At 37.2% G+C, this 21,111-nt stretch overlaps 1 protein-coding gene across 4 annotated transcripts in view; it reads left to right on the top strand.

Moving 5' to 3' along the window:
• LOC309660539 (phospholipid scramblase 4-like) overlaps window positions 1-21,105 on the top strand; it is a 69,477-nt gene extending 48,372 nt beyond the window's left edge. For 2 of the 4 annotated variants that reach the window (XR_014263444.1, XM_082461357.1), the window contains exon 5: window positions 20,709-21,105. Coding sequence is in view for 3 of the 4 variants with exons in the window: in XM_082461357.1 (XP_082317483.1) it covers window positions 20,709-20,714 (6 nt within the window). In the remaining variant the exon portion in view is untranslated. Of the gene's footprint in view, window positions 1-15,302; window positions 20,432-20,708 lie in introns of those variants that run through there. The other 2 variants (XM_082461360.1, XM_082461352.1) reach the window with 1 other exon arrangement.
• Window positions 21,106-21,111: the final 6 nt, after the last annotated feature.

Below are 21,111 nucleotides of genomic sequence, written 5' to 3'. Positions count from 1 at the left end.
CCTGAAGAGACATTTTTCCAAAAAAGACACACAGATAGCCAACAGACACATGAAAAGATGGTCAGCATCACTAATCATCAGAGAAATGTAAGTCAAAACCACAGTATCACCTCATACCCGTCAGAATGGCTATCATCAAAATGTCTACAAATAACAAGTGTTGGCAAGGATATGGAGAAAAGAGAACACTTGTGCACTATTGGTGGGAATGTAAATTGGTAGAGCCACTATGGAAAACAGTATGGAGTTTACTCAAAAAATTAAAAATATAACTACCATATGATCCAGCAATACCACTTCTGGATATTGTATTCAAAGGAAACAAAAACAGTAACACTAATGTTCATAGCAGCATTATTTACAATTGCCAAGATATGGAAGCAACCTAAGTGTCCATCAACAGAGGAATGAATAAAGAAGATGTGGTACAGGGAGTTCCCTGGTGGTCCAGTGGTTGGGACTCAGTGCTCTCACTGTGGTGGCCCAGGTTCGACCCCTGGTCTGGGAACTAGTATACCACAAGGCGCGCGGTGCAACCAAAAAAAAAGGAAGAAGAAGGAGTTGTGGTATATATATACATATATACAATGCAATATTACTCAGCCATAAAAGGAATGAAGTTTTGCCATTTGCATTGCAATAACATACATAGATGGATCTGGAAGGTGTTACGCTTAGTGAAGTAAGTCAAAGAGAGACGGTGTATATTTTAACTTATATGTTGAATCTAAAAAAAAAAAGAATGAGTATAACAAAACAGAAACAGATTCACAGTTACAGAGAACAAACTAGTGGTTACCAGTGGGGAGATGGGTAGGTGAGGGGCACGATGGCGAAGGGGATTAAGAGGTACAAACCACTAGATACAAAATAAATAAGCTACAAGGATATAATGTACAGCACAGGGAATATGGCCAATATTTTATAGTAACTTTAAATGGAGGATAATCTATAAAAATATCAAATCATTGTGTTGTACACCGGAAACATATAATAAATCAACTATACTTCAATAAAAAAAAATTTAAAAATAAGTAAAAGGATCTGGGTCAGAAAAAAAGGATAATGAATAAAGAAATTGTAATATATTCATACAATGGAAAACTTCATAGCAATAAAAGGAATGAACTACTGGTATATACAACAGCATGCACTAATCTCATAAATATTCTGCTGAGCGAAAAAAGCTGCACACCTAGAGTACATACCGATTCCGTTTATAGCATCTATAAACAGGCAAAAATTTCTATGGTCAGAAAAAAATCAGAACAGTTGTTGCCTATAATGAGTGGAGTGGGGGTTTGCTTGAAAGGGGCATGAGGAAGCTTTCTGGACTGCAGCTAGTATTTAGTATCTTGATAATGGGCTAGGTTACCATGTGGCACTCCATGCAACTGCACTTTCTCTGAGGCCCTTGAGGCCAGCCCTGGCCAGCAGGCAGTATCACTTTACATATTGAAGCAAGCTAAATATTTTCCATTTCTGTCTGGTACTGGAAATTATTGGTTTACAATGTTGCAGATGCAGATGTGAGTCCTAGCTCTGTCACATATCACCTGTTGGATTTGGGGCAAGTTATTTTCAGTTTCCTCTCCGAAATGTGGCCATGCAAATTAAATTTCCATTGCGAGTTCCAGCATCACATATGAATTACACATGTGAATTTTATTCTAGTGAATTTACAAATAACTGAATGTATTATAAAGGTTATAAAAATTAGTGACTTTAAAATCTTGCTATTAGTGTTAGAACAAGAATTACATTAATTAAAACAATCTTTTGCTTTTCTCCCCCACAATCCTTGGGGGCCCTTTTCCCAGTTGTGAGCTATCAGTCATAAGTAAAGGTCATTTTAAAATCAGAAACGCTTATTATTTAAACAAAGTTATATATTTAGGATTAAGAACATAATATCGTGTGCACTATATAGTCTACATATGGTATTCTTCATTGTAATCTTTTGCCATGACTTTTTGGTATTCATAAGTAGAATAATTTACATAGTGCTTAACAATTCTAAAAATCTGTTTACTTACATTTTATCTTTTACTCTTGTACTGAAAAACAGGAGTGCTGGTTCTTGACTGTGGACCTCTCTTTGTGGGTGGGCAGGCCACTTCCTTCACCGTCTCCAGGTGCTAGAGAGCTGGCTTTTTCCAGCACATCTTTAAAAAACTGGCACCAAAGCTCAAAGCATCTATTCCCCAAAGGCATATCACTGTTATGCACTCCCCATTAAAAAGAGAAAACAGCAGGAGGCAAAGTACCTCTGCCAGCACCCAGCCCTATGCCCCAAACACATCTCTCCAGGAAATTGTAAAAGCAGGGGACTCTTGCTCCTGCTGACACTCACCTGTGAGTTCCTGCCTGCATTATGCGGTGCTTGCTGCTGTGTGCCCTGAGCCTTTGCAAGATAACCTTTAAGTCATTGTGGGACAAATAGAGGCAGGAATTATTCATCTCATTTTACAGTAAGAAACACAAAGTCAGATGGATAAAGTGAAATGCTCAAGGTCACATATCTTGATTGATGTGGCATTTGACCTTCCTATGCCAGGATAAGTCATCAGTGATGTAGGCTTCTTGATAATAATAGCTAACATATTACTTACTCTATACCAGATCCTCTCACAAGCACTTTATACTTATTGACACATTTAATCCTACAACAAACCTCTAGGACAGGGACCAATATTACCCCATTTTTACAGAGGGGGAAACTGAGGCAAGAGAAAGTTTGGTGTTTTCCTCAAGGTCTTAACTGATAGTAAGTAAGTTGCAAAGCTGTAGTTCAAATCTACATGGTCTGGGTGCAGAGTCCACACTCGTATTCTGGCTCTGGAACCCTTTCCCAGTGCTGGAGCTGTCCAATCATAGCTCTTCCTGGGCCTCATAACCAGCTTATTTTGAGGAAAAGGAAAAGAAAGATCTCCCTGTCAGAGGTCAGGTTGGTGTTCAGGGCAGCCCCAGGAGGGCAGGGCAGGGTCTGTGGCCCACGTCACTGGTTAGGGCAGGGTGTAAGACCAAAGGCAGCAGACATGTAGAGAGCTGATGGGATAGGTCAGTAGTCTTCGCCCATTGAGACTCATTCAGCACTTGATGACACCTATTTTTTCATGTCTCCCATTAGGCATTCAAAGTCATGCAGGACACTAACAAATACTCTTTGTGCAGGGCTGACCTATGTCCTGCAGGAAGTTCAACATCTCTGGTCCCTGTCCTTTCAGTGCCAGTAATGTCCCTATCAAAGTGACAGCCAAAAATGCTCCCTCACATACTCTCCTACTCCCAATATGAACTCTGAGACGTGGTTCATTCTGTGCTGAGAATCACCCGTGTATATCTGTGCAAAGCCTTCAGGGATGATCTAGACTCAGGAGCCACAGGCAACTCATCTGCACCTCCCTGAGGTATATATACCTCATATCTTTATGTACCTGGCCTAGAAGCAATTCCCAATTCCCGGGGATGCCCTAAATTTCTCCTCAACAAGATCTCTACTTTTTCTTCACCTCTTGTTTCACAAGCGATGTATATCAAGAGATTCTGGGCTCATCCATGTTGTTAGAGCTTCATTGAAGTCCCAAGAAACAAAAATTGGAAGCAAAATGTTTGCATGACCCTCTTACAGGAAATAGTTAACTGGCTGGAGTGTTGGGGTGGGCTATAACCATGCATAGATTTTTAAAGAACAGCTAAGGCAGGAGCACCCCGGGAGGTAACCAAAATGAGAGAGCTGGTGAGCAGCTCTATGCCAAAGTTCTTGAAGACTGTCAGAAATCAGAGACAAAATATAAATGCCAAATCTCCAGGGCAGAAGCAAGCGTTACATGAGAAAAAGGATCAAAAAGTCAGGAAGCAGATGGAGATGGAATTTAAGAGTGAGCAGGCCAGGAACATAAGAGTAGGGATGGTCTGGGCTGACAGCCAGACTATTGTGTGTTTTGGGCTCTTTATTATTGCTTGGTGGTGATTGTTGCACAACTCTCTGGATATACCAAAAAATACTGAACAGTACATTTTGAAAGGGTAAATGTTATTGTATGTGAATTATATCTAAATAAATCTGTTTTTTAAAAAGTATATGATTGAAATAGATTTTTAAAAATCAAGAAGAAAGAATGTGGCAGGAAACTGTTTACCTAATAATCCTAAAATCCTTAGATGTTAACACAAAATCTTTTGTGGATACATGGAACTGAAGGTGAAATGGCACCTCTAGCCAGGGCTTCTAGCAGTTACAAGTCATGACATCACAGATCTAAGAGAGCAGAAGAGGATTATGTGCACTAGTTTTCTTCATCTGAAAAGCAGGATGTTATCACCCTCTGGTATGTGAAAGTAAGGAGTTAATTTTCTACTCTGCGGTATTCAGAGTTATTAGGAATATCAAATAAGTATTAAAAATCATATTTTTATGCATTTCATGATATGATTCATATAAAATGCTTTCTTTAAATCATCTAAAATATGTTCTTAGTCTACAATTATTTTTAAACACATATGTGGTGTAGTTGATATCTCTCCATTGGTTTCTATTTTTTTCTTACCCGTATGAAACTCAGTCATGTCTCAGTGTACTAAAGCCAATCATTTAAGACTTGGCTCAGGTCTAGCAGAGCACAAATAAATATTAAAATGTAAAATAAACGCATAATGGATATTATTAGATCATGTTTAGCTCATGTCTAATTTTGTGGTAGATTGTATCATATTTGTTCTTGTGTCTAAGAACATTTTAAGTTTGTTGAAAACCTCTGCAGAGTAAAGGAATGGGAATGTGTAAACATGGTTAAATAAAACAATGATTGTAACCTCCTCTTTGGATGTGTACCAGAGAAATGGAGAAAAAATTACAACAACTGTCATCAAAACGTTTAATTTAACAAGTAGGTATTCAGTGTACTGTTAATTTGTTTTCAAGATGCATTTTCAAATGTTCTTGAATCTTAATATAATTTAAATGAGGTGAAAATCAGAAAAATAGAACACACAATATGTCTTTGGCCAAAATGCCTGTGCTATTTTCCATTTAGTTGGCACTCTCTAAGTGACTATTCAAGAATTCTACTAAAAGATACAATGCATTTGTCCATTAAAAATATGTACTGAATCCAATCACATGCCAACTACTGTGCTAAGAACGGGTCATACAGGTGCCAACTTGTACACAGTCTTTGCACCCATTGGGCTGTGAGTCTGTTGGGAAGGCAATACATGAACCTACAAAGCTAATTGTAACATACTGTGTGAGGATGATGATAGGGAGAGGCATTGGAAGGTCCATAGAAAGAGTATTTAACACAATGGGGTGAAAAAAGAATAGCAAGAAGACTTAGAAAGACTTTGGGAGTAAGGCCTGAGCCAAGTCTTACGTAGGAATTACCCAGGTAAAGAGCAGATATGGGAGCTCACAACAGGAAAGGATTCCAGAACAAAGGGATGAAATTAAACAAGGAGCAGAAATGACAAATAGCATAGTGAATGGGGAGTTTGCTAGCAACTGGATTATGATAAACACGGTGTTGGGAAGTGATGGGATAGAGGGTGACAGAGGCAGAGGGGCCATGTGTGCACTCTAAGAGATTGCGCTTTATCCTGAATGTGTTAATGAGGGAATGAAAGATTTCAACAGTTGACTAATGTGGTTTGAATTGTATTTTGGTTACATCTTTATGACTGTGTATAGAAAGCAGATAGTTTAAGTATGTTAGTGGTACTAAGGAAGAAAAGAGGAAAATTATTTGAGAAATATTTGGGATGTAAGATCTATACACATAGAGCAATTGATTAGAAATGAGTTAGTGAAAGAGATTTTTTATCTATGTCATTGGTACATCTTTTTATTTTTCATTGCAGTATGGTTGATTTACAATATTATAATAGTTTCAAGAATACAGCATAGTGATTCAGTATTTTAACAGATTGTACCCCATTAAAAGTTATTATAAGATAATGGCTATAATTCTCTGTGCTATACAATGTATCCTTGTTGCTTATCTATTTTATACATTGTAGTTTGTATCTTTTAATCCCATACCTCTAGCTTTCCCCTTGCCCCTCCCCTCTCCCCACTGGTAACCACAAGTTTGTTTTCTATATTCGTGACTCTTTCTGTTTTGCTATACACATCCCTCGTATTATTTTTAGATTCCACATATAAGTGTTATCATACAGTATTGTGTCTGTCTCTGTCTGACATTTCATTAAGCATAATATTCTCTAGGTCCACCCACATTGCTGCAAATGGCAAAATTTCATATATACACACATATGCACCACATCTTCTTAATCCATTTGTCTGTTTATGGATACTTCCATATCTCAGCTATTTTAAATAGTGCTGAAATGAACGTTGGAGTGCATGTATATTTTCGAATAAGTGTTTTCATTTTTTTCTGGTTATATACCAAGGAGTGAAATTGTTGGATCAGTTCTATATTTGTCTTTTTGAGAAACCTCCATACTGTTTTCCATACTGGCTGCACCAATTTACATTTTCACCAACAGTGTACAAGGGTTGCCTTTTTTCCACATCCTTGCCAACACTTGTTCTTTGTAGACTTTTTGATGATAGCCATTATGACAGGTGTGAGGTGATATCTAATTGTTGTTTTGGTTTACATTTCTCTAATAATTACTGATATTGAGCAACTTTTCATGTGCCTGTTAATCATTAGTATGTCATTTTTGGAAAAATATCTATTCAGGTTGTTGCCCAATTTTATGATTGGATTGTTTCTTTTTTTCACATTGAGTTGTTTGAGCTGTTTATATATTTTGTATATTAACCCCTTGTTGGTCATATCATTTGCAAATATTTTCTCCCATTCTGGAAGTTGTCTTTTCATTTTGTCATTTGTTTCCTTTGCTGTGCAAAAGGATTTAAGTTTAAATTGGTCCCATTTGTTTATTTTTGCTTTTATTTCTTTTTCCTTAGGAGACAGATCCAAAAAAAATATTGCTATAATTTATGTCAAAGAATGTCGTTCCTGTGTCCTTGTCTAGGATTTTTATGGTTTCATGTCTTACATTTAAGTCTTTAATCCATTTTGAGTTTATTTTTGTATATGGTGTGAGGAAATGTTCTAATCTCATTGTTTTACACATAACTGTCCAGTTTTCCCGGTACCACTTATTAAAGAGACTGTCTTTTCTCCATTGCATATTCTTGCCTCATTTATCATTGATTAATTGACCATAGGGTGCATGGGCTATTTCTGGGCTCTCTGTTCTGTTCCATTGATCTATATGTCTGTTTTTGTGCCAGTACCATGCTGTTTTGTTTACTGTAGCATTGTCATATAGTCTGACATCTGGAAATGTGATGCCTCTGGCTTTGTTCATTTTTCTCTAGATTGCTTTGGCAATTTGGGGTCTTTTGTGGTGCCATATGAATTTTACAGTTATTTGTTCTAGTTCTGTGAATAATGTCATGGGTATTTTGATAGGGATTGCATTAAATCTGTAGACTGCTTTGGGAAGTATGGCCATTTTAATAATATTAATTCTTCCAATCCAAGAGCATGGAATATCTTTCCATTTCTTTTTATCATCTTCAGTGTGCTTCATCAATGTTTTATTGTTTTCAGGGTATAGGCTTTTCACCTCCTTGATTATGTTTATTCCTAGGTATTTTATTCTTTTTGATGCAGTTTCAAACGGGATTGTTTTTTTCACTTTCTCTTTCTGTATTTCACTATTAGTGTATCGAAAAGTGATAGAATTCTGTATATTAATCTTGTATTGTACAACTTTACTGAATTCATTTATTAGTTCTAATAGCTTTTTGTTGGAGGCTTTAGAGTTTTCTTTTTTTTTCCAGTTTCATATTTATTTATTATTTTAAAATTTATTTATTTTTATTTATTTTTTGCCTGCGTCGGGTCTTCATTGCTACATGTGGGCTTTCTCTAGTTGTGGTGGGTGGGGGCTACTCTTCATTGCGATGTGTGGGCTTCTCATTGCAGTGGCTTCTCTTGTTGCGGACCACAGGCTCTAGGCATGCAGGCTTCAGTAGTTGTGGCACACAGGCTCAGTAGCTGCGGCTCATGGGCTCTAGAGCACAGGCTCAGCAGTTGTGGCAAACAGGCCCAGTTGCTCCACGGCATGTGGGATCTTCCCAGACCAGGGCTCGAACCTGTGTCCCCACACCGGCAGGTGGATTCTTAACCACTGTGCCACCAGGGAAGTTCCCTAGACTTCTCTATATAAAGTATCATGCCATCTGCAAATAGTAATGGTTTGCCTTCTTCCTTTCCAATTTGGATGCCTTTTATTTCTTTTTCTTGTCTTATTGTTGGGGATAGGACTTTCAATACTATGTTAAATAGAAGTGGTGAGAGTGGACCTCCTTGTCATGTTCCTGAATTTAGAGGAAACACTTTCAGCTTTTCACTGTTGAGTATGATGTTAGCTGAGGGCTTGTTATAAATGGCCTTTATTCTGTTGAGCTGTGTTCCTTCTGTCCCCACTTTGATAAGAGTTTTTATCATGAATGGATGTTGAATTTTGTAGAATGCTTTTTCTTCATCTACTGAGATGATCATGTGATTTTTATCCTGCTTTTGTTAATGTGGTGTATCACATTGATTGATTTGTGAATATTGAACCATTCTTGTGTTCTTGGAACGAAACCAACTTGATCATGGTGTATGATCCTTTTTATATATTGTTTTTGTTGAGGAGTTTTGCATCTATATTCATCCAAGATATTGGCCTGTGATTTTGTTTTGTAGTGTCTTTTTCTGGGTTTGTTATCAGGGTAGTACTGGATTCAGAGAATGAATTTGGGATTATACCATCCTCTTCAATTTTGGGGAGTATTTTGAGAAGAATAGGTATTACTTCTTTATATGTTTAGAAGAATCCCCCAGTGAAGCCATCCAGTCCTGGACTTTTGCTTGCTGAGTCTTTTTTTCTTTTAATTACAAATTTAATTTCATTACTAGTGATCAGTCTGTTCAGATTGTCTGTTTCTTCTTGACTCAGTTTTAGCCAGTTGTATGTTTCTAGAAATTTCTTAATTTCTTCTAGGTTGTCCAATTTATTGGCATATAACTGTTTGTAGTAATCTCTTACAATTTTTTTTGTATCTCTGTGGTATCGGTTGTTATTTCTTCTCTTTCCTTTCTTATTTTGTTTATTTGGGTCCTCTCTCTTTTTTTCTTAGTGAGCCTGGCCAAAGGATTATCACTTTTGTTTACCTTTACAAAAAAATCAGCTCTTGATTTCATTGACCTTTTCTGTTTTTTAAAAATCTCCATTTCATTTATTTCCTCTCTGATCTTTATTGTTTCCTTCCTTCTGCTGAAGTTGAGCTTTGTTTGTTCTTCTTTTTCTAATTCTTTCAAGAGGTAGGTTAGAGTACTTATTTGAGATTTGTCTTGTTTGTTGAGGAACCCCTGTATCGCTATGAACTTTCATTTTAAAACTGCTTCTGGTGCATCCTATAGATTTTAGAGTGTTGTGTTTCCATTTTCATTTGTCTTGAGGTATTTTCTGATTTCCTCTTTGATTTTACTGTTGACCCTGTGGTTTTTTAGTATCGTGTTGTTTAGTCTCCACATGTTTGTTCTTTTTCCATTTTTCGTCCTGTAATTGATTTCTAGTTTCATACCATTGTGATCAGAAAAATGCTTGAAATAATTTGTCTTCTTAAATTTGTTGAGATTTGTTTTGTGGCATAGCATGTGATCTATCCTGTACAACAATCCAAGTGCACTTGAAAAGAATGTGTATTCTGCTTGTTTTGGATGGAATGTCCTGTAGATATTTATTGTGCATTTAAGACCACTGTTTCATTATTGATTTTCTGTCTGAATTATCTGTCCATTGATGTAACTAGGGTGTTAAAGTCCCACACTATTATTGTAATATTGTCAATTTCTCCTTTCATGTCTGTTGATATCTCCTTTATATATTTAGATGCTTCTGTACTGGGTGCATATATGTTTACAAATGTTATATCCTCTTCTTATATTGATCCCTTTATCATTATATAATGCACTTATTCATCTTTTGTTATGGCCTTTGTGTTAAAGTCTGTTTTGTCTGATATGAGTCTTGTACCTCCACTTTCTTCTTATTTCTGTTTGCATGATATATCTTTTTCTATCCCTCCATTTTCAGTCTGTGTGTGTCTTTAGTTCTGAAATTAATATCTTGCAGGCAGCTTATATGTGGATCTTGTTTTTTATTCAATCCACCACCATATGGCTTTTGATTGGAGCATTTAATCATTGACATGTAAAGTAATTATTGATAGGTATGTACTTAATGCCATTTTATTACTTACTTTCCAGTTGTTTTTGTTGTTCTTCTCTGTTTATTTATTCTTTCTGTTTCTTCCCTTGTGGTTCTACTAGTATGATTGTGTTCCTCTCTTTTTAGTTTTTGTGAATCTATTGTAGGTTTTTGACTTGCGTTTACCTTGGGGTTCATATATGTTGACCTCAATTTTCTTGTTTTAAACTGTTAGTCACATAAGTTCAAACATATTCAGGAAGATCACATTTTTTACTCCTCTCCCCCACATTTTGTGTTTTTGATCTCATATTTTACATCTTCATGTTTATCCCTTAACTTTTAATCTTCATGCTGGCTTATTTAAGTGGTTGATCCTCAGTCATGACTATATATTTGCCTTTCCTAGTGGGACTTTCCACTTCCTATAGATTCTTGCTTCTTTTCCACTTAGAGAAGATGCTTTAACCTTTCCTTTAGGGTAGGTTTAGTATTGATGAACTCTTTTGTTTTTCTTTTTCTGAGAAGTTATTTATCTCTCCTTCCATTCTAAATAATAATCTTGCTGGGTAGAACATCCTAGATTGCATGTTTTTCCCTTTTATCACTCTGAATATATCATGCCACTCCCTTCTTGCCCGCCAAGTTTCTGCATAGAAATCAGCTGATAGCCTTATGGGGATTCCCTTGTATATGACTCTTTGTTTTTGTCTTGCTGCCTTTAAAATTCTCTTTAACTTTTGCTATTTTACTTATGATGTGTTTTGATGTGGGTCTGCCTGGGTTCATCTTGTTTGGGACCCTCTATGATTCCTGTACCTGAGTATCTGTTTCCTTCTTCAGGTTTGGGAGGTGTTCAGCTGTACTTTATTCAAATACATTTTCATTCCCCTTCTCTCTCTTCTGGGAGAATGTTGAGTGTGAATTTCGAGTTACGAATATTGGTATGCTTAATGTTATCCCAGAGATCTCTAAATTGCTTTTATTTCTTAAAATTTGTTTTTCTTTTTGCTGTACTGATTGGGTGATTTCCATTATTCTATCCTCCAGATGACTTATGCATTCTTCTGTATCACTTAGTCTGCTGTTCATTCCTTCTAGTGTGTTTTTTATTTCAACTACTGAATTCTTCATTTCTGATTAGGTCTTTTTTATTTTCTAGTTCCTCGTTAAAGTGTTCAATGTTTATATCAATTCTTTTCCCTAATCCAGTTAATGTTTTTTTATTACCAATGCTTTGAATTCTTTATCTGGTAAATTGTTTATTTCTGTTTCATTATTTATTTTTTCAGATGTTTTTCTCTTGCTCTTTCAATTGTGAGTAGTTCCTCTGCCTTTTCATTTTGCTTAACTTTCTCTGCCTCTATGAATTTAGGTGAAACAGTTAAGTATTGCCGTCTTGAAGAGGTGTTCTTATGTGGGAGCATCCCTATACAGACTGAATGTGCCCAGTGCCTTTGGTGGGAGACCTGATTTGATGAGGACTCTAGGAACATCTTTTCTCAGGGAGTGCTGGCAGCTATCACCTTTTTGGGAAGTGGGGCTGGAGCTGGAGAGGCTAGAGCTGGCACCAGGTATGACTCAGGTCTTCCCATCTGCTCAGTGGCCAGCACCACCCTATTGGAGGCAGAGTCTGATCCCAAGTTGCTAGAGCAGAAGCCCTGTGGGTTGGGCCCAAGCTTGCTCTGTTCCCTTTAAGTGTGTGTTTTTCCTTCTCCCTGTACCAGGACCCTTGTCCTGGAGAGGGGGAGTGTTGAAGCAAGTGGGGCCCATGTGCAGACAGAGTACCAGTGCTCTGCCTGTGCAAGAACCTGCAGCTCTGCTCGGATGCAGCCTTAGATGCAAGCCCCCACAGCCTATGAGTGCCCCAGCCTCTGCCATCCCTGCCCTGTTGTGGAACTGCTCCACAGGGCAGGTGGGGCCTGCATGGATTCTTGGCATGTATACGAGGTAACTATGGTAGAGTAGCCGCCATCAGAGACCTGGGCTGCCTCTGAGGCACTGCTTGAGCAAACACAAGCAATGGCCACCACCACCCCATGCAGTCTCTGTCCCTGGACCAAGTAACTTCTGCATCCCATGGTCATGTCTTTTACTGGGTTGTGGCCACCCTAGATCCAGTGCCATGCTGTGACATGAGTGAGTAGGGTCACAGCATTCACTCGGTCTGGGCTGGAACACATGACATGGTGGTTGCAGGAAACCTGGCAGCCATTAGAGCAGACCTCTCTCTGCCCTGCCTCAAGGTCTAGCCAGCATATGCAAACTCCTTGTGAGTGGAGTCCAGGCTTCCCACAGCTCTTCTGTTTGTCCCAGTGTCCTCCAACCAGCCAAAGAGGCTTGTCTCCCCTGTGTAGGACCCTAGGACTAGAGCGCCCAATCTGTGGCTCAACCTGCTCACTTCCCAGGGTGGGTATCTGCCCATGTAATGTCTCTTTCCTCTGATCCCCTCCCAGGGGCACAGACCCCAACCCAATCAATTTTCTTCCCTTCCTACTCAATTACATGTGTATGTTTCTTACAGCCTTTGTTGTATGGAAGTTCTTCTACCAGTTTCCCGTTAGTTTTCAGTGAGAATTATTCATAATGTAGATGTATCTTTGATGTGTTCATGGGGGGAGGTGAGCTCCATGTTCTCTTACTCTGCCATCTTGATTCGAACCCTGAAAGATAGAGAAATTTTGAGAAAAACTGGTTTCTGGCTAAGTGGATTGTGGTACTACCAGTTAAGACAGGGAGCATACAAGAAGATGCCTAAGGTAAAATCAGTTTTGTTTTAAATCTGTTGAATTTGGGATGCCACTGTCATACCCAGATGGAAACGTCCAGTAGGGAACTCAGTTTGTGAATCTGTAGCTGAGGACAGAGATCTCTGGGGGAACTAGAGTTTTGGGAATTTTGTATATGTGGGTAATCATTGACAACATTTTAAAAGATGAGATTATCCATCTCATTTTAGCAAATAAGGATTTGCTACGTAATGTATCCTATGGAACAAGGACATTTAAGGTTTATGTGGGAAATATAAGTTGTGAAAGAGACAAATATCTGCAAAAGTATGAGAACCAGAAGGATGTGATATCAGGGAGCAGAGAGCCATGGAGGATCAGTAAATAAAAGCTAAATTGTTTCCACTGAATTTGGAAATACAGAGGTCATTGGTGAACTATGCCAGAATCACTTCCATAGAGAGTTGATAAAGCAAGCCAGATTGCAAGTAATTGAGAAATAAATGGAAAATAAGATAGTAGAAATGCTTTTAGACTCTATAGTGGGTATAGGGAAAAGTAGAGACAACAGATGACTTTTTCGGATGGGAGGGATAAGCCTAAATTTTGGCTGAGGGAAAGAAAACAAAAAAGAAAGAAAGTAGTTGAAGATATAGGAGGTAGACATTTCAAAGGGATAGGAGTGGAAAATTCAGAGGAATTGCCAGGAAGAAGAAAAGGAGATAAGAGGAAGACAGATGGTTTCTGTTTCATGTCATCAATCCAGAAAGGAAATATCTATATGCTCAGGGTCCAGAGGTTGGCAGTGCATCGACACAGGTTGGTTAGTTAAGATGGATTTGGCTAGACCAAGCTACCACACCTAAATTTCACATATTCCCAGACTGGAATTGTTTTGTATTCAGTGAGTACAATACTGAAATTAAGAATGAATTTAACTTTCTCTTCTATCCTGCACTTGTGTGTGTTTGAGTATGTGTTTCTTCTCTTCTGTATTGTTTGAGTCTTCATAATATATATATGGATCATTTTCACAATCAGAAAAATGTTAAGAATGTTGCTATCATGAACATAACAAGAATCAACGGGCTAGAGAAATTGAAGGAAAACATATGACTAAATTCAATGGGAGGGGAATGGATAGAGTTCCTTTCTTGTTACATTAACTCAGAAGGCACTAGACCCACAGGTATCGTACTTAGAAAAAATATATACAAACATTGAAAGCAAACTAATTCTACATATTGACTAGAAATTACCAGACTTATTTTTTAAATGCTTTATTATTTGTTTTTAGAACCTATAAATAAACCCATTTCTGGTAGTCTTATGTCCCTAAGATTTAAAAGTTATCACAGTATAATTATGATAGGAAGAAATATACTATGAGGTTTAAACAGGACTAGAAATAGATTAGCAAAACTTTTAATAATTATAATATGTTTGTGAGTATATATAATTGAGCTGCTGACAAATAAACCAGATTTGAAAGCTAATGGACATGGTTGGCAAAATCATTTTTCATACTGAATCATTGGAAAAAATATTCAATGGCCCTGTTACTGTGAATTATATACTAAATTATAATGCATTTCCAATATTTTCCTTGTATATTCATGGACATTTATTTTTCCCCTGTATATTGAAAGATCATTTTAGCCAATTGTTTGAAAGTTAGAAATTGTCTGGTGTTGTTATTAATTTTTAATGTATTGATTTTTAAAAATATTGATCCTTCTCATCCAAAAGCATTGCTTATATTTCCTATATTTTACAGCATTCATTAAAATTTCAGTCTTTTTCATGAAGGCCCTATCGATTTTTTTGTTAAATTTCTTCTTAAATTTCAAAGTTGTCTCCACTGTGCATAGTATTTTTTTTTTAACTCTTTCCTTTTTAAGGACTGATGGAGATGATATTGCTTGAGAGAGGCAGAAAATAAATGTAATAAATGCATTCATAGATATAAGAAGTTAAAATAAGTATATTCCATAGTACTTGACAAAGGTAGAGGGTACAACAGTTACAAAGATCCTGAGGGAGGAGTGTGACTGATATTCAGGAATCAGAATGATGACAGTGACTGGAGTAAAAGCAAGAGAGTGAGAGAGCAATGGGAGATGATGTCAGAGTTGCCAGATCACGTAGGTCATTGGCTTCGACTCTGAGAAGACTGATAGAATAAAAGCAAGCAAGTCAATAGTTCTTTAACGAGGCAGCTCGAGAAAACCTCTTGATGACCCAGTGTACTCCTAATCACCTCTACATAGAGCAGGAAGGATCTGTTCAGTTTCTCCTTGGCTTCACTATGTGAATTCTGGCTTCCAGCGACTAATCCAGCCCAAGAGTTCATGGTTCTGCATCAGTTGTCCACACCATGGCCACCATGGAACACAGTGGCCTCACCTGCACACAGATTCCTGTGGGAATCAGCATCTATTTGACTCAGGAGAAACAGACACATAGGAGTCATTGGTGGAGGATAGAGAGCTATCTTCCTGTCATCAGCTTCCCAGAATTCTTGCTCCACAAGCCAAAACTTTATTTTTCTTGGTCAAATTCCACAGTATCTCTTCATTCTCACTTTCCCATATCTCAAAGAAAATAATAAAATAAAAATTCACAAATTAAAATGAAGCTATTTCTATATCCCAATAGATAGCATTTATTACAAGCATTAATATATTTTACAATTGATTTTGTGTAACAGATGATATTTTTCAAAGAACAATATTTTATTGTAGACAATTGACAAACCAACAATCCAAAAAGTCTTAGCTATATACCACAAAGCTGTCATTGGACTCTTCACAGAGCTATCCATGACTATGGAAACATAACTTGCTTGAAACAATGTGTATGAATATATAATCAAAACAACTAATATCTTTTTGGCACTTATTATTTACTGTGTATTATGTTAAATCCTTTATATGTATGGTTACCTCAATCCTTCAAACAACTTAGGATGGTAAGCTTTACTAATATTTTATTATTACTGAGGAAGACATATATAGGAGCACACATATGTCAAGTGGCAGGGCTGGTCTTGTCTGACTCCGAATCCAGGGGACCTAACATCTACTTGCTGTTGACAAAACCACCCCAAAGGGTGGAAGTACCCAAATCTAAACGATACAGAACATTTCCAAAGCTATATTACAAAACCCTCAGTTCCAGTTGACCTGTTAAGACAGCAAAGCAGAGCAGTTCAAGACTTGTTTCAAAGGACATGAGCTTCTATGAAGCACGTACCCTAACACCCAACTTGAAGAAGTGAGGGGCACACTCTTAATCCAACCATCAATGCAAAATGAAAGTTTTCTGTCTTGAATATTTGTCACAAAGCAAAGATCAAGACTATCAGATGGAGTGATTTAATGCTTTGTGTTTTTAAAGTTCATTTAAAAATAATAACTTTTAAATATCAAAAACTTGTGGTATTCTTTTTCAAATTTTAAGTGATTCCACTTGGCATTTATTTTGTGTTAATATTCCCTTCTTTTAAATGTTTTCTATATCTGGTGTCATATCAAATAGAGATCATTTTTATATGCTATTGAAATAATCTTGTCATGATATATTGGTTCATAATAATAATAGATTATAAAAACATATTTTTTTTTACTGAAAACAGCTGAAACTTTTAGCATCATACCACCACAGAAAATTATTCACTATTATTAGGGCCACTTACTATTTGAAAGCATGTTAATAAAATGTTATGGAAAATGTGGAATAATTTTTTATTTCAGGAATTTCTGAGAATTTCTGGAAATTCCAATTTGTCATTCCCGAATGATGAATGTTAATATCAGTTGGGGATTTGGAAGCATTATCCTGGATCATTAGCTTTCAAACTTTTTAAAGCAGCAGACCTCTTTTTATCAAACAAAATCTACGTTGGAAACAGAAGCAGTGAAAGAGATAAAAATGAAGCTCTGGCTGAAGGAGACAGCAGAATAAAGAGACATGATTCTGTCCTGAGCTTTGTGACCAAATTGCTGAGTGACTTGAGGGTCATCGCTTTAGTGTCTCTAAGTCTTGGTTTCCTCATCAGTAAACTGCGGTTGATATAGCTCTTCTAGGCCCTCAGGCTCGTTGTGGGAGACAGCTGAGATATCGTGGCAGAAGAGCTTTGCAAACCAGGGATGCCTTGTCAACTGTTAGGTACTAGGCAGACAGAGAACTTCCACACTCCTGATACAACCCTTACAATATGAGCACAATGGGGAGAACAGTGACTGGCGCCCCAGACTCCACACCATCCTGGATGCTTTCCTAGGCTTCTCTCTCTCTCTGCCAGTGTCTGTCCCTTTTAAAGGCTAGGGCTTCAAGATGTAAATGAGACCTTGGGTTTAAAGTGGAGTCATTCTATAACTAGTTCAGACTAGGCAGTAAAACAGAAAATTTTACCCCTCACATGGAAGTTATAGATTATAAATGAGTGTGAATTATGAGGAAGTTCAAAGTTCACTGAAATGGGGGCCAGAAAGTTGTATTTCAGCCATAAGATGCAGAGAGATATGCCAGTTCCCCTCTTGACTTCAAAGGCCAGGAGGGCTTGGATGACTCCACTTTTCCACATGGAGGATTCGTGCTACCTCATTCCCTGGCTGAACTCATACAGAAAAAGGAATGTTTTGTTCATCTGTGCCTAGAGTGTTCTTGCTAAGTGGAGCTCTGACATTCCTCAGCTCAGGGAGCTATTTTTGCAAATAACAACTGTTTACTAAAAAGTAATTGTAATGCTTGCTTTCCTTAACCTTTGTACCAGCATTTTAAAAAATATTATTACATGTAATAAAAAGCAACAAATGCTTGTTAAAATAAATTTAAATGATACGAAAGTATATAAGGATTAAGTTTCTTCCTCCCTCCAATCCTATCCCCCAGTAGTTAATCATACCCTTCCAAAATTTTCTCTGTGTTTATACAAACATGTATATATATATGTGTAATTTAGGAATTTTTTGTTCTTGTTCTTGTTTTCTTAAGGAGAAGGGGTGTTTGTTTATTTGCTTCCTCTTTTTTATAAGACCATTCTGTAACTTGCTATTTTTTTCTCTATTTATAGTAGGCAGTTTCTAAGTCAATACATTTTTATAATGTCCATTCTATTTTGTGGATGTATTATACCACACTTTATTTCTACATCTCTCTATTGATGAATACTCGGATCTTTATAATATTTTGCTATTAAAAATAATACTAGTCTTGTGGTTGGCACTGTGTTTATTCCAGATAGCCTCTTTGAAGTGAATGCCTCACAATCAGAGCTTAATACAGGCACTTATATTACAAAAAGAAAAGCCAACTCTCAGGGCTTACACTACACTTAAAAAACTAAACATATTCTTGCACACAAATATATGGCATTCCTAAAGAGGCAAAACTGCAGAAAGAGTAAAAAAAGATTAGTGGTTGCTGAGGGAAGGAGTAGGAGGGTGGGGAGAGGTAAATAGGCAGAGGCACAGAGGATGTTTAGAACAGTGAAAATAGTCTGTATGATACTATAAAGATGAATGTATGTCATTATATATTTGCCCAAACCCACAGAATGTATAATACCAGGAATGAACCCTAAAGTAAACTATGAACTTTGGATGATTATGAAGTGTCAATATAGGTTCATCCTTCTTGGTAAAAAAAAATGTACCATTCTGATGCGTGATGTTGATAATGGGGGAGGCTATGCATCTGAGGAGGCAGAGGGCATATGGGAAATCTCTGTATCTCCCTCTTAAACCTAAAACTGCTCTAAAAAAAAAGTCTTATTAAAAAAGAAGCTCTGCAACTTACCCCACAAATTCACATCCCTGAATATATTAAATATCAGGAGCTGATTCAGCCCCCAAATTTTAAATCAGCAAATAATTCACTTTGCATACAGACAATGTATGAAAAGAGACTCTGTTAGTAAGTTAATTAATTGTTTATCCACATTTAAGAATAATGGTCAAGTCTTAGGTCTTTAGTCACAATATTGACATTCATACGACTCAATCTAAAACCTTTTCTTTCCTGGCAAGGACTCAGCCTGTGAAAAGCCAAAGGTTTACTATAGCCCTCCAAACTTCCTTTTTCCCTCTGTAAAAGTTTTCCCTTCCCTTGTGTGGGAAATTGCACATGGTTCACCATGGTAACAGATCCCAAATTGCAATACTCTGGTAATCCCAAATAAACCCATCTTTGTTGGAGAAATATCTAGCAGTCTATTTGTTTTAGTTCAACATTTATTAAGCCCATTTAGCTTCTCAGCCTTATGACTAAAATCAGAGGTAGCCTATTATGTTTAATTTGAATCTGTATTCTGTTAACCTATCATGTTAGTTTTTGTGTAGATTTTGTCATGTGAAATTTGATAATCCTGTTCTTTTATGTCTACATTCATATCACTGATACAAATGTTGGGATAAATAAAGAATCTAATAGGTCACTGCTAGAGACCAATCTCCAGAATGACAGAAAATCAATCATCAATATTTTCTGTAATTGTACCATGGCAGAGGTTTGGCTTCTGTTGGTCCCAATAAGGGTAGCATTCCTTGCAGAAATATCAGCAAGATGGTTTCCCATATCTTCTAGAGAGTCAAGTTTACAATACCCATAATCTTAATAATAGCTAAAGTAGTGGCTAAAAGAATTGCATCCAAACATTTCTGAACATAGGGGCCATTTTTAATTTTATTTCTGTTGGAAGTATTGAAGCCACGTTGCTTCCACAACACCCCAAAATGATGAGCTACTCCAAAAACATATCTCCTATCATATAAATGTTGGCAGTTTTGTCCTTGGCTAAAGTACAAGCCCCTGTAAGAGTGTATAATTCAGCCTGTTGGGCTGAAGTTACCATAGGTAAAGATGCTTACTCAACAACATCAACAGGAGTTGCAATATCATAGACAGCACAATACTTTCCATTGTCACCTTTTAATTAAGAACCATCAGTGATTCATGAGAAGTTGGCATTACCCAAAGGGATTCGCTGCAGATCATCATGAGGAGTCAGGAGGTGGCCCATCAGAGTTAAGCAGTTGTGAAGGATATTGCCAGTGATGGAGGGGAAAAGAGTAGCAGGGTTAAGGTTACTACAGCATGAAAGAGTTAAGTGAGGAGCAGTTAACAACAGGACTTCATAGGAGGTAAGGCAGCTGACTGAAAAATGTTGAGTATGATGAGAATTCAGGAGTGCTTATAGTGCATAAGGTACAAAAATGATTAAAGAGGATCCCCATAGCAATTTTCTTGGTGGTCTTAACCAAAAGAACAGTGGCAGTAATGACTCTAAGGCAAGAAGGGCAGCCCCATGCCACAGTGTCCATTTGCTGGCTATAAGACCCTGTGCATTAATGGTGGTCCCTATGTTTTTAGGTGAGTACCCCAAGGGAATTCCCTTCCTTTTCATACACAAAGAAGAAAAAGGGAATTTGATAATTGTGATGCCCAAGGGCAGCTGGGTTCTTCCCATAAAATTGGGTCTGGGTTGTTATTTTTTAGCAAAGAATAGAGAGGATTGGCCACGAGAGAAACTTGTAATCCAATTTTGGTAATATCCAAATAGCTTGAGAAAAACTCACAGTTGGCACTTAGTTTTGGGCTGGGGAAATTTAAAACACCATGAGGTCTACCTAGATCTAGGTATAACCCTTGTTCTGATATCAGACATCCTAAATATCAAACCTGGGTTTGGGCAAATGGCAATTTTTTTTTGGCAACCATATGTCCCTTTAGGGCTAAAAGCTTTAGCAAATGGATGCTGTCTTCCTGTGAGAATGCTGAGATGGAGAGCAATGAAGCAAATCATCTACATATTGCAACAAGTAGAAACTCTAGGGAACCTCACATCATACAGATCCGTTTTCAGGATTTGCAAGAAGTAATAAGGACTCTCAGTATAATCCTGAGGCATTACTGTCCAGGTGAATTGGTTTTCTTTGCAAGTGAAGGCAAAAAGGTATTGGTTAGCTTCATCAACTGCAATATTAAACAATGCACTGCATAAATCAATCACAATAAAAATTTACCTGGAGTAAAAATAGATATTATTAATTTAGGAAAATTAGGAACATCAAGTTGTCAAGGAATAATGATGTTTTTATTGCTTGGAGGTCCTAAGCAAACCTCCAAACTTGGC

Source organism: Balaenoptera physalus (genome assembly GCF_965194825.1).
Source record: "Balaenoptera physalus genome assembly, chromosome: 4".
NCBI classification, from domain to species: domain Eukaryota; kingdom Metazoa; phylum Chordata; class Mammalia; order Artiodactyla; family Balaenopteridae; genus Balaenoptera; species Balaenoptera physalus.
The sequence above is the reverse complement of the archived record's forward strand: the minus strand, read 5'-3'. Positions and strand labels throughout refer to the sequence as shown.